The sequence below is a fragment of the Rousettus aegyptiacus genome, unplaced genomic scaffold (assembly GCF_014176215.1).
Source record: "Rousettus aegyptiacus isolate mRouAeg1 unplaced genomic scaffold, mRouAeg1.p scaffold_m13_p_16, whole genome shotgun sequence".
NCBI classification, from domain to species: domain Eukaryota; kingdom Metazoa; phylum Chordata; class Mammalia; order Chiroptera; family Pteropodidae; genus Rousettus; species Rousettus aegyptiacus.
Genome location: NW_023416291.1, coordinates 21,437,730 through 21,456,063, shown reverse-complemented (window position 1 = coordinate 21,456,063; position 18,334 = coordinate 21,437,730). Strand labels below are relative to the sequence as shown.

At 37.3% G+C, this 18,334-nt stretch overlaps 1 protein-coding gene and 2 pseudogenes across 9 annotated transcripts in view; 2 read left to right on the top strand and 1 right to left on the bottom strand.

Moving 5' to 3' along the window:
• Positions 1-18,334, top strand: part of KIF13B (kinesin family member 13B) — a 166,546-nt gene that overhangs the window by 35,992 nt on the left and 112,220 nt on the right. For 8 of the 9 annotated variants that reach the window (XM_016144678.2, XM_036233591.1, XM_036233589.1 and 5 more), the window contains one exon: positions 14,075-14,087. In XM_016144678.2, the coding sequence (XP_016000164.2) occupies positions 14,075-14,087 (13 nt within the window). The remainder of the gene's footprint in view (positions 1-14,074; positions 14,088-18,334) is intronic. The other variant, XM_036233587.1, reaches the window with a different exon arrangement.
• Positions 2,684-2,803, top strand: LOC118612773 (annotated as a pseudogene).
• On the bottom strand, positions 16,235-16,354 carry LOC118612671 (annotated as a pseudogene).

The window sequence follows — 18,334 nt, the reverse complement described above, 5'->3', positions numbered from 1 at the left end:
TGGCACTTGGCTACTGATGGGTATATTAAAATGAATTTTATTTTAAAATATAGTATTTCAGAAATTATATCTTTTTTCAGCTATTTAAATTCATTTCTGAAAAATTTTATATGACAACTTAAAAATGTCCAAGGAGTTACAAGGATTTTTAGGGGCACAAGAACAAAAAAGCCTGAAGATTATTCTAGGTAATGTGCACATACCTTGATTTATTAATCTTAGAAATAAATTCATTGACTCTAAAGATTTTAACTTATATGTACAATCTTTTTACCTCTTCTCCTAATGTTTTATTTTTATAGTATTTTTATTCCTTTTGTTGGTCATTTCTGTGATGGTTTTACATGACATATTAAAACCTGTATTTCTTATTAAATCAACTTCAAACATTTCTTCATTCTTTCTTCACCAAGATGAAGACCCTACCCTTACCATTTTCCGACCCTTTCACAACCCCCTGGCTTTATACTTAAGTTGACATTCTTTTATATGTGTATATGTTTGTTTCCATCCATCCACATATCCGTCTGCCTGTTTGCCCAGAGTGTGTGAGAACTGCTAATCTGTCTCTTGGTTCATTATCACAACCCATGGATTATTTGATGGAGTGCGTTCTAGCATAAAGTTTAAATAAATTCTTTTGTTAATATTGTTTGTTTTTTTGTTGAACAGAAAATCCATTCACATGGTTCAAAATTCAAAAGGTACAAGAGGGTACACTATGGAAAGGCTGCCTCCCACACCTACTTTCCAGCCTCTTGGCTTCCTCTGCGGAGGCTACCAGTGAGTCCTTTTAGAGAAATGTCGTGTGGATATTTAAACATATGGGCATACTTCAGAAATATCAATTGCATCATATTGTACCACATTTTTATTTGCTTTAAATTTGGACCATGACTCACTTGAATGAATTACTTTTTATTTTCTCTGCGGTTTTGTTTATAGTCTTAATATTTTTTCTCTCAAATTCTTAATTATATCATTCAATTAATTTCCTGCAAAGATCTCTGTCTCAGAGTCTTCTGTCTTCTGGTTACTCTCTAGACCTGTTGTTATATAACTTTTATCTGCACTTCAGTGAGAAATTAACATTTTCTGGATCTTTTTAATTTTCAGATCATAGTTTCTTAAGGAAACTGGTAGTTTCGAGTCTAACGTGTAACAATACGGGAAGGACAAAATGTCGACAAAGATATACATAGGAAAAGTGGTGTCTGGAGATTTGAAGAGAGGCTTATAAGGGAAGATTTTGCTTTAGACAGGATGTAGCCATGGTTAACCTAACTCCTAGTCTCTCATTTCAGTAAACACTCTTTGAATGCCTACAATTTGGCAGGCACTGGGCTAAATTTAGTTGCTGAGATAGCAAGATGGAGGAGCTGGTTTGGAGGAAGCAGGCTGCAGGAGCACCTGCAAGCGGTTGGTACGACGCCATACGTGTTATAAGGAAACATGTTCAAGGAATTCTGGGCACCTTATATTTTCATCCTTAATTGCTGCAATTCTTTTATCCTTTCTAATAAGGACAATGTAACTGTGCTCATAATGTCCCAAGACACAGTGGGTGTCAGATAGGAAATGGGTTTAAGATGTTCACAGGGGGAATTAATTAATACCCGTAAAGGAGAGGGAGGGGAGAAGTAGTATTGGGAAAAGCCACCAAACTTTAACAGTTATAATTATCACTGACAGAGCTGATTAATATGGCAAAATATTAAGAACCATCTGGAGTGGTGGTCGGGGCGGGGGCGGGGGCGGGCAGGAATGTGTTCAGACAGCCCTCTGCCCTGGAAAAAAATCATACTATTGCAATGAATTATCAGTTCGTGGAATATGACTGGGGAGATTTAAAACTAGGCACCTTAGTGCCTTGTCTCCTCTAGACCATCCCTTATTCTGGAGTGTTCCCCAAAGTCATTCACTAAAAAGTAAAACAAGACATTGGCATCATCTTTCACCATTATAAAGGGCATTCATCTCATCTTTTGAAAGAGATACTCTCTCTGTTCACATTTTAGTAAGCCCATACACAAACCCCTCACCCTTTCTCCCATCCCAGTTCTGAACTTAGGTAGTCACGGGGATCAGTAAGATAGAGGAGATATACAAATCAAAAATAAAAACACTAAGACCTAGTGCTTATTACGTGCCTGGCCCTGTTCCAATCTTCATAGCAAGCAATCCTATGAAATAGGTTCTCTTGTTGTCTACATTTTACAGATAAGGGAAACTGGAGCACGAAGAGGTTAGTTGCCCAAGATCACGTAGTAAGTGGTGGAGCCAGGATTCAAAATCAGCAATTTGATTCCAGAGCCCAGTCTCTTTACCACCGTGTTTTCCTGCATCTCATTCTACCTCAGTTACTATTAGAGATGTTGGAAAATGGCTTTAGGGCTGTTGGCCAAAGGGGGCTTCCTGATACTTCATTCCTGAATTAAAGCTTTATCCAGGCTCCGGAAGCTCGATAACTGATAACTGCAGGCCTCCCATGGAGGAGAGGATCCCAGTTCCTTCTCTTGAAACCACTAATTTGATAATTCACCCTTCCTTTCCCCCAAGAGAGCAGAGTGAGGGCCTTAGGGACTTCAGGAGTGTTACTTGGAGTTCTTCCACATGGAAATAGGAGGATGAGCAATAAAATATTCTCTCCTTATCCCTCTCGGTTCATTTAAGGCCAAGTCTTGTCTATGGCCATGCTACCCTGAACAAGCCTGATTCTGTCTGATCTCGTGAAGCTAAGCAGGGTCGAGCCTGGTTAGTACTTGGATGGGAGACTGCCTAGGAAGACTGGGTGCTGTAGGCGTAAATAAATAAATAAATTAATTAAATAAAAGGAATTGTAAGCTGACAAGGTCCTTACAGCCTTGTTAGGTCAACCAAGGGTTGCCTCGCCTAAAAATTAAAAAATAAAATAAGACCAAGTCTCTTTTGGGGAGTTAGCATACGTTGGGCAGGAGCTGGAGAAAGGCCTGGCTTCACCAAACAGGATTTCAGCTAAGCACTGAAGCTCACACAGCTTCAGCTCTGGGCCTCTGTATGTACTAACCTTCCTAGGTTTCCCTAGTTTGTAGCCCACTTTCTCATGCTGCCCACGTTATTTGAAAAACCGAAAAACAAACAAAAAAACCCCAAATCAGGTCATTTTAAACAAGCATCCTTCCTCAAGTTTCCTAAAACAAGCAGAGTTGTCTTTAACTTGTTCTCCTACGTCATTCGAGACAGAGGGGGGGGAGGCGGGGAGGGGGAGAGGGGGAGAGAGAGAGAGAGAGAGAGAAGCAGAATGGTAAAGTAGAAAGAATGTAGTTTTAGAATCAGAAACTTAGGTTTGGATCCAAACTTTGCCACTGAACAAATTATTTTACCTTTTTGTGCTATTCCTACTTATTACTCTAAAAGAGAAAGTGTAAGACCTACCATGTAGGTAGGGTTGGTGTGAGAATTAGAACTAAAGCACACTGGGTATTTGACACACAGTAACAAAAGTTAGCTTCTGTTGTTAGTAAAGATATGAAAAATACAGACTTAAATTTGCTGAATGCTTAAAAAAGTAATTCCAGCAATTTTATAACAGCAAGTTTCTTAGGCAGGTCCCCTTTTAATACTGCTGGAAGATGAGAATACTGATTAATATTCAGGTATTTTTCCTGGTTATCTGCAGATACACTCATGCATGAAGGTGAATACACAAAACCAGCCTGCAAGCATCCCTCCTTTAGGCAATACTGGTTACCTAGATGTTGTAGGTAAATCAAGTTTTAATTTTAAGAATTTATATCCTCATTTACTTTTTTATTTCCAAGAGCCTAAATTTGCATTCAAAAGCTTCCATTGCTTTTTTCGTTGTCCTTCAAGCTAACACATTCAAAGATTGCTGCTGCTTTCTTCAGAACATTTAAACTTGGTTGAAGCATACAGATCAGTTCTGAAAGGCATACTGCTTCTTTAAGAGTTAGTTGGTTATCTTGGGACATGAAATAATCAAAGGATGTATGTGTTTTTTACTTTCTCTAAGATACTTCCCATGTCCTGTCCCTGCCCCCAGCACCTCCTCTGCGTTGCACAAAAATCGATATATTTCGGTAGTTTGTTAGGTAGGCTCGACAGTCTTTTCTGCCCAGATACCTTTACCCCGCCTCCCCGCTTCCCCACTTACCACTAGGTCTGCTTGGGGACCGGAACACATTTCCATGAGGTTCGTTTGCCTATTCAGAAAACCAGACTTCATGAGGAAGGGAAGGTAGGGAGGTCTGAAACAAAAACACAAAAATCTAATGCAGGGGAGGAAGAGCCACTATACATAATTGCCTTTAGCATCTTGGTCTTTGGAAGAAAATGCATTGTTGATGAACTTACAAGACTACATGTTTTTGGTTTTGTTTTTCAGCAGGATATTGCTTCTACCTTGGTTTGAATCCCCAATTTAGTATTTAATTGTTGACCTTTAGCAAATTACTTAATCTTTCTGAGCCTTAGTTTCTCATTTGGAAGATCAGGAAGATAATAAGATCTATTCCTTTGGGCAGTTGTGTGGATAAAAGAAAAGAGTACATGAATGTATTTACAGTAATGCTTGGATCTTGTAATAGGATAAATATGTATTGAATCTAGATTTGAACGCAGTTCTGTCCAGTTCCCTAGCCATCCTTTCCCTACACACGCACACACACACACACACACACACACACAGTTGCACAGCAGTGTGACATAGAGTATTAGGGAGTAGTCCCACTTGATTACTGAAGTAGCAGAGAGATCTGATGAGGTTAAGTGACCACTAGGATCACAAAGCTAATGCAAAGCGAAATGGAAACTGAATGAAGAGTTTCTAACTGCTAGTGTGGAGTACCTGCCCTGAAGCGTCATACCAGAAAGACAAGATCTGTAATATCTAATGATTTGTTACCTTATCAACTACATTGAAAGCTTCTTGGGACTTCAGTTAAGTCCACAATACCATCTGATTATAGGTGCTTTAATTGTTAGACTTAATGCAATAAAGATTAGTTTGGCATGATGATTCGGGTGTACGTATTGAGTCATCCAGCATGGACATTAGTAATTACTAACATAAATTTATATGTAGTGAGCTTGGTCCAAAAAAAGATTGACCTGAATTTTAAATAGGCAGTTTTACACATTTGGACCATAAAACAAGTATTAAATGGGCTGACCATGCGACCCTGAAGCTTTACTCGTAGTTATCCAAGGGAAGTCAAAATGAATGTCTGCACAAACACAAAGGAGCCCAAAAGTGGTTAAAGAGATAAAAGTAATAAATGAAGTAATAGAAATGGCACAAAGAACTTAGTGTGAACAAGAATAAAAAGTGTGAATTTGACCAGAGTTTGTCAGTTCTTCTAATAGCCTAAAAATATGGATCTAAAGTTGATTGTGAGATTTTTTTTTTTTTTTTGCCTGTAAAGTGAAATATAAAGACATCTTAAAAGACTTTCAACATCATTGGTCCTTATGGAAATGCAAATTAAATCTCGATAAGATGCCACTTGGCACCCACTCACCTGGCTGTGTAAGACAGGCAATACTAAGTTGTGGTGAGGATGTGGAGTGGCCGTAGCTCTGTCGCTGGTGGTAATGTAAAATGGTGCCTACATTTCAGAAATCATCTTGATTGTTTCCTGAAAAGGTAGATAACACTTACCCTGCTTGTGACCCAACCGTTCTCCTCTTGGGTATCTGTACAAGATAAGTCAAAATAAATGTCTGTGCAAAGACTTGTTCTTGAATGCTCACAGCAGCACTATTCATAATAGCCCCAAGCTGGAAACCATCCAGATATCCATCAGCTGTTCAGTGGACGAACAAAATACTGTTCAGCAGCATTAAGACAGAGGAGAGAACTGATAACATGCTGTAACATAGATGGACCTTAAAATCATGCTAAGTGAAAGACACCAGATGCAAAAGACCACACGTTTTGTAATTCCATTTATGTGAAATGTCCAGAGAAGATGAAGGACAGGAAGCAGATCAGTGGCTGCCTGTGGCTGGGAGTGGAACCTGAGATTGACAGCAGTCAGGTATGAGGGAACTTGCTGGAGTGATGGAAAAGTTTTCAAAGCAGGTTGTGGTTGCGCACCTCTACACTTTTACCAAAAGTAATTGTTTACTTAGAGTGGATGATTTTATGATACACAAATATCTCAATAAAACTGTTAAAAAACACATAAACATACTTTGAGACTGTTAGGTTGTTTATATCTTTAAACTTATTGTTTAATTTAAAGACGTCTGAATGGTAACTTAAAGTGCCAGAGTTTTAACTGAATTCTGATTTAGTACCTACCCCCTCTTCCCAGTCTTCCATCAGCAGCCAGTTATTGTCTAATTTACACAAAGTGTGAGGAAACCTGGGGTGACTATGCAGATGCATGTAGTTTAAAAAATCCTTTTTGTCGAACATAGGGATTTGCTGGTCCACGTATTTTTGGTTCCTCAGAATATCTATCACTACACCTTTGTTCTTAGGCTATAAAACATTGCCACTTCCTGGTAGTGGCCTCGATTTAATCCTTAATCCTTTTTCTTCTTTCGGTATTTTGACTCTTTTCTTCATTCCATAAATGAACAAGATTTTTGTTATTTTGCCTTCTTTATTACTTCTTTGCCTGCTAAAACCAATATTTAAAAACATGGACATGATGAAAGCATGGTGAATTTTGGGTGACATAAAACATTTCTTTTGAAAATGTTACAAACTGAATTAACATAATTCCTTCTTACAAAAAAAAATGAAGAAGAAAAAGGCTGCCATAACTGTACAATGAGGAATAGTTTTTTTTTCCTTCCATTTCCAGGCTTTACTTATAGTAGAAGAATAGTAGAATATTTGGGTCTGTGACATGTAGCAGATAAATTCAAGTTAGCTTTTGGGAGAAGAGATGAATATTAATAGTGTTATTAAAATTGATTTAAAAATACAAATTAAAGTTTGATTTGGAGGTATACAGTGAAAATATTCTGTTCATCTTGTCACGTTTATCTTTGTAAAGCTTTCTAAGTAATTTCTAAATATTTCTAATTGCTTTGTTTAATGATATTTAGCATTATTTTAATATTTTATGATTTTTTTTAGTACATTTCATTCAATGATACCTCAGATTATGAACTTTCTTTTGATGAAGAATAAGAGTGTTGTGATTCATTAGTGACGTTCACCATGAGCTTGAAACGGGGAACTGGCTGGCCGAGTGCCTTGTGTTTGCTCCATTTTCGCAGCACCCAGCAGTTTGAATGCAGGTTTTGGATCAGGCAGACCCCAATTTGTATTTTAACTCCACCTCCACTAGCTGTTTTAATTTCTTAGTGCTAATTAACTCAGGTATAAAATGAAGATAATGTCTCATAGGATTACTGTGTTGCATATGATGAATGTAAAGTACTTAGTATAGTGCCTGGTGATGATTCTGTTAGAATAGTCCAAATTGAATGAGCTATTGCTGCATCTTTCATTGGAAGTGAGACATTGGAAACCCCTCGGGTGTAATTTACTTATGGCTCAGCTAGATATTCACTTGTTTTTAAGCTTCGTTGGTTGGGGTCAGAGTAGCTTTTATTCTAGGATGAGTTTAGCCCTACTCCTAACTTATGGCTTTCCTGGGCTTTATACCAAATGCCTCCTAGTGTCAAGGAGATCTTCCTACTGTGGCTGCTTGTAACTCGTCTCCAAATGCTGTGTGAGCTCTGGAGATTGTTCAGAGTACACCTATTTTTTCAGTAGTAGTTCTTTTCGAAATAGTTTTTCTGGCCTCTTGGTATCTCACTTTCTGCATATGCAATTTAATATTCAGTTGAAGACAAGGGGACCCCGTGCAGATTCCTGAGTTCTTCCTCGGGATTGCTTCCTTCTCTCTGGGCCAGCAAATTCCAGCTGCCTCAAGTTCTCAGATCTCCCATCTCTATCTCTGGAAAGGTAGGAAGGGGTGACATTGTGGAGAGCCTTTCCTACTTAAGGAGTTTGAAATTTATCTTGTAGGGAATAGGGAGCCAATGAAGAGTTTTAGGTAGAATTATGACTTGATCAGGTATGTAGTTCTGATACACATTCAGTAAGTGAAGAATTGTCGAAGAGAGACTGCAGTCAGCGAGAGTACAGTTAGGAAGCTATGTAGTTAGGCGTAAAGGGAGATGAAGAAATAGGGCATTTCCAGATCTGCCGTCTAACCATATGGCTGACTCCCTTACTTCCCACAGGCTTCTGTGCAGACGGCTTTCTCTGAGCCTTCTCCTGACCACCCTATTTAAAATGCGAACCCCAGAGCCCCTCCGTATCCTCCTTCCCTGCTTTTTTTCCATAGTACTTACTATATTCCATATTCATTCATTCTATTCTAATAGAATTTAAGCTCTTAGGAGGATAGGCTTCTTGTCTCACTTGTTCAACAGTTTCTTTAGTACCAAGTTTAGCATCTGGCTTATAGTAGATAGTAAATATTGCTAAATTAAAGTGTAAATGGGTTTGAGGGACATTTCAAAGATGGAGACCATATCTCAGGAAAGGGATCAACACAGAAAACTTCAGTTAGTTAACTAAGAAGTTTATTCTCTTGGAAGCAGTGAAATATTTAGTTGGAGAATGTTTGGAAATTGAGTTATCACATAAGGAAGCTAAGGAAATCTTTCCTAAGCAATGGATTTGGGAAATATAGTAATGGTCTAGAAATTTCAGTTCTGGTCAGCCTGCTAGCTGACTTAAACCCCAAGTTAACAGTACATCATAAATCAAAATCACTATAATGATATCTAACATGTATTGAGCATGCACGAATGTATGTGCACCAGGCATTTATGTATGCTTTTTTTGTTGTTGTTTGTTTGTTTGTTTTTTGCTCCTGATGCCTCCAGGCTTTCCAACTTAAGTCTGTATTCTAGACCTACCACTGCTTAAAGTGAAGGTAAAGGCTTTAGCTTTAATGTTTCATAGCTACTAATTCTATTGACATTACTGCTGCAAGTGACATTTGAGTTCGGAATTCCTGGTTTAGGATTTAATAGCCAGGATGATGTGTCAGAGTAGTAAAGAGAATTATTTAATTGGGTGGGAAGACTCTGTGGTGTGGTCCTGATATAATGTGATGACACTCTGTTTTAGGTTCTTGGCACTTGATTTTCAAATTTCTTTTTATTGGTGTGAATTTGCAGTCTCTAATTTCTTTGACTACAAGAACACCCTGTTCTGTTTTCTTTCTTAATAGCAGGAATTTAAAACTTGACTGCTTGCCTGGCAGGTCCATGCAGAAGACAGCAATTGTTCAGGTCTAGCCAATATCGCTATGTGGGAATTTAGGTCCTGTTTCCAGATCTTCTGAATTTTCAAGATTACTTTAGTAGTGTGAAGTCTTCTCACTTTCTACTTTTGGTCGATGCTGGAAGGACTCAATCAAAAAATACAGCTGTGGGCTATATTGGGCCTTTGGACCTTGAGGGTGTGACTTTTCTGGTTTGGAAATCGAAGTGTGGATCTTTATCTAGAAAGAATTAGGGGATGGAAGAGTTAATTAGTTTCATATTCAGGAAAAACTTTTTCCAGATAAATCCAATGCAGTCAAGGAGGAATCCAGTCACATTAATGCAATCAAATGGGACAAATACAGTTTGATAAAATTTGAAACCTCAGATAACCACAAACACTGAAAGAAGTAAAAATTGTAAGAGCTTTTTTTGCTTAGAGTCTAAGAGTATTTAAATAATCTATCCTAATCTCTGTATATACCTTGATTTTAACACATAATTATTAAAATGAATATTACTCTGTTAACATAGGATGTTAAATATATTTTATAATACATTTACAAGAATATTATAAAATATATATTTTATGTTATAATATATTTTATATTACAAATGCATCAATGTTAATTTAACTTTTTGGCCAGATTTAAGCTTCCTTCTAATGAAAGTGTAAAATGAATTAAACTTATTCAGCTTTGTGTTTGACAGATGAGAAGAGGCAGGTGATTTGCCAATGAGTGATTGAATTAATAGTGAGTTTGTTCTGAGTTATGCCATCTCAGTATATGGTAATATGAAATTGTAGACTTTTTTTTTTTTTGCGATTTTATTTTATTTTTTATTTTATTTTTTATTTTTATTTTTTTTATCATGATGACATTGGTTAACGAAATCCAGAAGTTTCAGGTATATAATTTAGGAGTAAGGCATACACACACACACACACACACACACACACACACACACAGAGAGAGAGAGAGAGAGAGAGAAAGAGAGAGAGAGAGAGAGAAAGAGAGAGAGAATTCTAAATGTCAAAGCAACAACGAATGGGGCTTTTAGTGCTATTTGTATTTCTGAGAGTTGGCTAGATAAGCAAAGATTGATAAGCCTTCTTTGTGAGTCTACTAAGTGTCTAATTTTTCGGTCAGGTCAGCTTTAATTCCTTATGTGGAAAGCACATTGGGGGAGAGATGACAAAGAAAAAATAGTGATCATTACACAGATTGTTGTTTGGTTGCTGGTACTGCCAGCTAAGTCTGAAAAAGCAACAATATCATTACGTAGTTTGGCCATATTAGAATAAGCTCTTTGTGATGTATACATCTGTTATAGAGCAGGGTGGAGTAGGATCTTGTTAAAACAGAGATTCTAAATACTGCTAATTGTGAAGGTTTCGGAAACGTAAAGAAATTTTTAAAATTAAAAGAAGTGATGTTATTTGGATGTAATATTTGCTTCTCGTAGTTGAAGCAGTAATTGATTTTTAACTTGTCATTCTACTGACATTGCTTTGGGTTTTACACATACACGATATTTTTTCTTCATGAGGTGGAATTCTAAAGGTTAGGAATATAATTCGACTTAATTTTCCGATGTAATTTATTATTTAAATGATAGGCGGACACAAGCCCCTAAATCAAGTCAGTAAAAAGAGGGAAGTGAATACCTTATTCATAGATAACAGTGCTATTCAAGATATGCAACCAAATCATTTGTTGTTTCCCAAGCCAGTCTCTTCCTAAGAAGCACATCAGACTATTTCTATCTGAGCGGGGTGTGAACACACCAGCAACTAGGGACACAGTGATTGTTGCTGGCAAGACTCATCAGTGGATGCTAAAATTTGTGGGTGAAAGTATGGTGAGAAATGGTGTTTACATAGCCTCAAAGTCTACCGCCACGAAAAACTAGTCATGTTACAGTGGAGAAACCTAGTAGATAGCGCCGTAACCAAATGATCAGTTACCATCATCAGTAATGAGACATGGACATCACTTTGTGCCTCTGTATGATGCACTAGGAGGGCACAATATTACTTGTATGTTGTGTTTGCCAAAATGCAGAACCCGAATTTGGTCGTGAAGAAGCATTAGACAGACTCAGATCGAGGGACATTCTACAAAATAACTGGCCAGTACTCTACAAGTGTCCAGATCATGGGAGTCAAACTCTCCCAGATTGGAGGAGACATGACAAATTACGAGCAGTGTGTGATCCTGGACCAGTAAAGGACATTAGTGGAGCAACTGGCAAAAAATTTGTATAGGATTGGCTCTAAATTATTTAGTAAATCTTGATAATTAATTTCCTAGTTTAGATCATTATAACTACGGTCATATGAGATGTTAACATTTGGGAAAGCTGGGTGAAGGTACACAGGAGTTCTTTGTACTATTTTGAGAGCTTTTTGTAAGACTGGAAGTATTTCAAAATGAAGTTAAGCCACAACAACAACAGAAAGTAATTCAACTCAGCTGACAAACTTTGACTTTCATGCTTTTACTTTGTGATATCTGTTTTGATTGGTTAGGGGTATTTTTCTTCCCTTACTAAATCTGTATAGCTGAGGTTTCATTTTAAGGGATTTTGGGATAAGCGAGGTATTGCCAGATTAGATTGCAGCTACACTTTGAAAGGTTTTGTTTAATTAATTAATTTACTTATTTATTTTTGTGCAGAGCTGTAATTACATCTTTGGGTTTCCAATGGCTCTCTAGGTTATTTGAGCGTTAGTATTGTAGCCACTAGACTCCCTAGTTGGAAACTGAGCTCTGTAATTAATTCACTGGTTCATTTCTGTTTTTATTATTATGTTCTGAATTCAGGTTAGTCCCATGGATTCTTCTGCTATGTGTTGTATATTATTGAATTTTATGTTTGTTGATCATCTCTTAGGAAGAGTTGACTTTTATAATAAAATATTTTCTTTAAATTGAATTATACTACACATCTTATTTTTGTCTCAGAAAAGACAGTCTGGAGTTTTTGTAAATATAATGAATAAGTAAACTTACATAAGCACCAAGTGGTCACCTTTTACTGAGTAATAATTAGAATGGAGGAAATTAATACATTGAGAAATGTTTCTGTTAGCAGGAGCGGTGTTAATATATGACTCACAGATTCTTAAGACTAGAAGAAACGTGACGAGGCTGTTTTGACCATTGTGGGAGAGGAAAAGAACATGGACTTGAGAGTTAGAAGACTAGTTTTACATCTCAGATCCCTCAGCGCTTATCATTGTGTCTTGAACAGGTCATTTAACTTTTCTGACCCTTAAATTTCTTGTCTGTAAAACTGGAATAATAATAGCATCTTACAAAGTTATTGTGAGAACTAAATGAAGCAGCATGCGATGTGCCAGGCCCAATGTGGGCATTTCACATATGCTGGCTGTGTTCTGACCTCCAGCGAGATTTATAACTAAACTGTCTGTCGTTGATGAGAATCTGCTTTGCTTATAAAGTCCTGTAAAAAGATGATAGCATATGCCGGTATCCTCAACCAGTTTTTCACAAATATTTTTGTTGGGAAGTTTTTTCCTATCTCTTATTCCAGAGAAACTATTTTCTTTTATGTGTTAGCCACATCAGCTATTACTCCAAAATCTCTTAGACAAATGTCACTCATTTGCTAGACTTTCCTTGGCATTTTAGTGTTTTTGTCTGAAATCATTTGATACAATTAAAATACTAAATTTATTTCAGAAAAAATATTTTATGAGACAAAAGGATGAGAAGATGTGCAGAAAGTTGGAAGGAAGTGTTTCCATGTATAGTTTTCTTGCAGGTTTTGGGTCTGAGTTGCCAGTTTGATCCTCTGAGAGAGACCAGCTATGCTCCAGTTTCACTCTAGTTTTAAAAGCACTGTCATTTATTAAATTTTCTGACTTTGATATTGTACTGTGGTTATGTAAGTGAACATCATTGTTTTTAGGGATCATATACTAAAATGTATAGGGCTGAAGGGCATATCTGCAGTTTGGTTAAGAAAGAAATAATATGTGTGTATATACATCTACATATAGAGGAGGGGAGAGGGAGGTGGGGGAGAAAGATATTGTAGCCGTGGCCATGTTAACAGCTAGTGAATTTGGGTGAAGGCAGTTCTTTGTGCTTTTCTTATAACTTTTCTCTAAGTTTGAAACTATCTCAGAATTATATTGGATTGAGTTATATTCCCGTACCCTGAGGGAGATGTAAGCGAGTGGCAGTTTTGGAAGGAGGGAGGTTAGAAGCACCCAGGGAAGCATAGAAAATAAGTAATAAGTGAGTAATTCAGTAAATAGTAATTCGTTGGCAAAAAAAATTAGTTGTTCCTTTAATTAAACCCTTTTTTCTTAGCCAGAACAGAATTCTTTCTTTCTTTCTTTTTTTATTTTATTTTTTGGCGGAAGGACCTATATAGAGAGAGTAAGAGCTGCTGCTATATCAAAGCAGAGAAAACTACTTGGAAGTGAAATCAGATGATAAAAAAAGTAAAGAATTTTTAAACATATATTTGCAAGACGTCTTTGCAAAATGTATAAGGGAGATATATTAAGACTTTAAAAACTATCCAATTGTTCAGGTAATCTTTCTTTTATCTGAGAGATACAAGTCAGTTTTCATAATTAGCACGCTACCCTACCAGTTAATAGATATTAATTGATCCTTTATTTTAATTTGCTGTTTGATTTCATAGTTAATATTTTGTAGTAATAAAAATTTACAGGATATTTATTATAACTTTGTTCTTCAAGAAGAGTCTTCTAAATTAAAAAATTGTATTTTAACCCTCTGCCTTTTCTTCCATGTCAACGATGACGTCTCTTTGGGGAACTCAGAAGCCAGCCAAAGGTAAGAGATTTGGTATATTATGCGATGCTTGTAAAGAGCTTATGTGCATATTTTTGAAGTACTGGCAGTTTTCTTCTCAAAAGTGTTTTCTTTCCGTCACTTTTGTAAAAGTAATGCAAGCTGTCAGCCTATAAATCAGAAGCCATTATTGGCATAAGAGGGATTGGAGGGAGGTTTGTGGAAAAACTGTATTTGAACTTTGACCAATTCTGGCCAGTCTCCTGGCAACTCCAACAGAGATTCCTTTTGCGCACTGCCATTCACCGTGGACTGGCTCTAAACTGGTTGTTCCAAACTGCAATCAGGACTGGGCTAGGCAGACTCATCCGTGTTTCTCCCAAGACAGCTGGGGACACATTCTCAGGCCAACCGAAACCCGCTCTGGCCCACAGCTTCCTTAGGGGAATGTGCTACCATCTTAAATTTGAGCCCATATTCAAAAGAAACTTCGGTGGGGCTCATCAGTTCCTGCATCTCTCAGGGAGTTCGTAGGTGTGCCAAAGTGGGCACAAGGACTGTATTTTTAAATTGATTATTCTCTGAAATTACTTGGAAGCTTTCAGGAAATTCAGATTTTTATCTACCTTCTTGGAATTTTGTTTTCGTTTACAGAGTCTATGGTTGAATTGTAACTCTATTCTCTATTATTATTGCTAAAATATGTTATAGACATGGCTATTTGGGACTCTGAATAATTTAAAAAATAGTTTAATACGACACTCATTTCTTTATATACGTAGCACCAATTTTATTAATTTATCTCATCATTTTGTACAAAAAGGTGCTGGATTATTTTTGTTTTCCAGTTTTTTGATGGAGCAGGGCTTGGAGATTGCAGTAAAGATGTAAGGAAATATCATGTGACTATTTTAAAATTATTCATGCGTCATTTAATTCAACTGTATCTTAATGTCTAGAGGAAACCTGGTGACGCAAACACTGTGGCAGGACCAACACCACGTTAGCACAGCGGTCACCTCTAGGGAGTGGTGTGCTTGGCGAATGAGAGGTTTCAGTTTTTACTCTATGCTCTGTTATTTGAATTTGTTACAATGAATGTGTTTCTTCTCTGTTACTTGTAAAAATTTTATTTTTTAAATTTTTAAGGAAAATGTTTGTTTAGAAAGGGCATGTCTGCTTTAGGAAATCTCTGGCTGGAAGAGCCCTATAATAGTTTATAAAATTGCTAAAACTTAAAGAGGGCCATTCAGTCCTGTTTGTAAAGAAGAACTAAGTGTTCATCATTTCGATGGTGCCGGATGGGAGGAGGGGTTTGGGGAGTGGTGAAAAGAGGAAGAGATTAAGAAGCAAAAATGAGTAGTTACAAAATAGTCATGGGACCTAAAGTCATGGGATGCACAAGGAATATAGTCAGTAATACTGTAACAACTGTATGGTTATGTAACTAGATTTATGGGGTGATCACTTTGTAAATTATATAAATGTCTAATCACTATGTTGTACACCTGCAACTAATATTCTATTGTATGCCAACTGTAATTGAAAAATAAAAATTATCAAAAGAGAGAGAGAGCGAGCTAAGTGTTCATTAGTTTCCAACTTTGTACCAGGTCGTGGGGCTTTCCTATAATTGGGGGAGTAGAGCTAATCTAGCTTAGTGGTGAGCAGACTGCAGGCTCAAAGGCTGGGCCCGTCTCCCACTCCCCTCTCCTGCTAGTCATCAAGTTCTTAACTTCTTCGTACCTCAGGGGCCTAGCAGGGAGTGTCAGCTACGTTACACTTACTTTCATGATATCTTCTCTACTGGAGTCGAGAATAAGAAATGCAGTTGTCTAAGAAATCCCTCAATTAGAAAGAGAAAGAAAAGGAAAAATGAAAAAAAACACCCCATAATAATGGAGACAGAGGAGTGCCATTTAGAAGCTCGATCTTTGATAAGTGCACACGTATGGTGATGAGAGCTCAGCTTCCAAGAGAAGAAGCGGGATGATTTCTACTTAACCTCATATATTTATCTATCTATCTATCTATTTACTTACTTACTTACTTACTTACTTACTTACTTATTTATTATCTATCTATCTATCTGTCTGTTTATTTATTTATTTTAGGTGAGGCAACCCTTGGTTGACCTCACAGATTCCAAGAACCTTGTCGGCTTGCAATCCCTTATTTTTTATGTTTTACGCCTATAGCACCTGGTCTTCCTAGGTGGTCTCCCATCCAATTACTAACCAGGACTGACCTTGCTTAGCTTCCGAGATCAGATGGGATCGGGCTTGTTCAGGGTGGCTATGGCTGTAGACTACTTAACCTTATTAAGAACAGAATAAAATAAACTGATTAGAGGTGAGAGTCGAAAGCTAGAGCAGAAGAAACTTAATTTGAGCTTCACATTTTATTTAATCTCATCCTGCTAAAACGATTCTCACTATGGCTGATAAATATAGTTTGAAAAGCAGCCCTACCCAAAATTTTGATACACAGTCCTTTGGGACCACCTTCCAGCTTCCTTCTCCTTTTCCTCCCTCCCTGTTAGAGAATTGCTGACGTAGCGAGCCACTGCCATTATTGATAGATACATGTTTAGCTTTGGGAAGATGTCAGGGACCAGTAACGTACCACGTCATACTGACTCTGGGTAGTAGCTTCTGGGCTCCAGGGCTCCTGCCTCTTGCGTGTTGTCAGCCATTGGGCTTCTCCTTGCCTTTCTGGCCTAGCTTCCCCATCACTGTCGCGTTCCAGGGAACACATGCCTCCCCTGTCTGCTGTTTTGCACAAAGAGAGAGGTGTTCTGACCCTGGCTGCCCCAGGCTTCCCTCTTGCTCATTTAGTCGTTCTGGTACACTCCCAGAACTGCTCTTTGCAGTCACCTCCTTCCACAAGATTTTGACGCATCATCTTGCTGAGGCCCCCACCCCATCTCACCTCACTCCCCATCGGTCTCATTGCAGCTATTTTCAGGGGTTCTCAATTTCTGATCCAGGTATAAGCAACAAGTTTCGCTTTCAAGAACTTGCTCTCCTTTCCCCATTTCTTTCTGCCTTTGGCCCTTTCCTCCCACATGCTATCATTTTGAGTTAATTTCAGGTGGGATGGGAGATATAGGTATATGTATTTAATTTACTATTATAATCTGATTTCCTTTGTTAAAAAAAGTTAACTTTTAGACCTCTGGTCCAGATAGCCTTGTGAGTTCACACAAACATTCTCCTGCCAACTCCAAACGCATAGCAGGGGCAGATAAAATATTTTAAAATATTTAAATCATGCCATCATATTAAAAAATGACATATGTAACTTCGGTGACTAGCAGCAAGCTGGGTCTGAAGCAGCATATTTCCTTGGGCCTAGGGTTTAGATGCAGGTGACTAGAAGTTTAACTTTTATGGATTAAAGGCGGTCCTGATGTCTGGTTGAGGACTGGAGAAGCTCCCCACATGAAAACTGATTTTGGGTGTAGTTCCACCATGAATGAAGGCTTAAAAAACATATTTTGGCCACCAACATTGAGCTAATGTTTGTGTAACTAGGAGGGAGTAGAGACGCTGGTCTTTGGGAAGACCAAAATCTGGGCTTCAGTAGCTGAGAGTGGCAATGTAGTCATGTAAAGGTGGCCAAAGGGAGAGGAAAAAAACTAGCAATCACGTAAACCATAAAATACAGACTCCCAGTTCAGATGCAACTGCAAGACTCAAGAGGAAAACTTCAGTTTGTGATGGGGGAGGGTTTTCCCAACCACTACCACCAAGAAATGTTGCAGTCATCAGAAAGTGAGGTAACAAACTCCGAAAGTGCGAGAGTTTGAAATGAAAGCTGAAATGAATTTAAAAACAGTTACACTTACAATCCTTAAAGAGACTAAATTATAAAACATGAAATCCAAAAATAAAAAATCAATGAAAGAAACTTTTAAAAGATTACAAAATGTGCATATTTTAGAAAATAGTAAACATAACAGATCAAAACAGAAATCATCTATGATATCACACCCACTGTCATTAACTGTTGTCAGTATTTTCAATGTATGTTCTTTCAACTTTTTATCTATATAGGTTTTTTGCAAATGTAGGATCATGGTCTAGACTTTCATAACTTTTGCATTAATATATGGACATTTCCTTATCAGTTTTCTATAATTTTAAAGCTATACAATATTGCACATGGCGTGCTAAATTTAAAGAATCTGCTATTTTACAGTTATTTTTAACATGATGTAGTAATTATCTTTATATTTTATTTTTTAAAAAATATATTCGATTTCTCTGATGAGTAGTAAAAATATA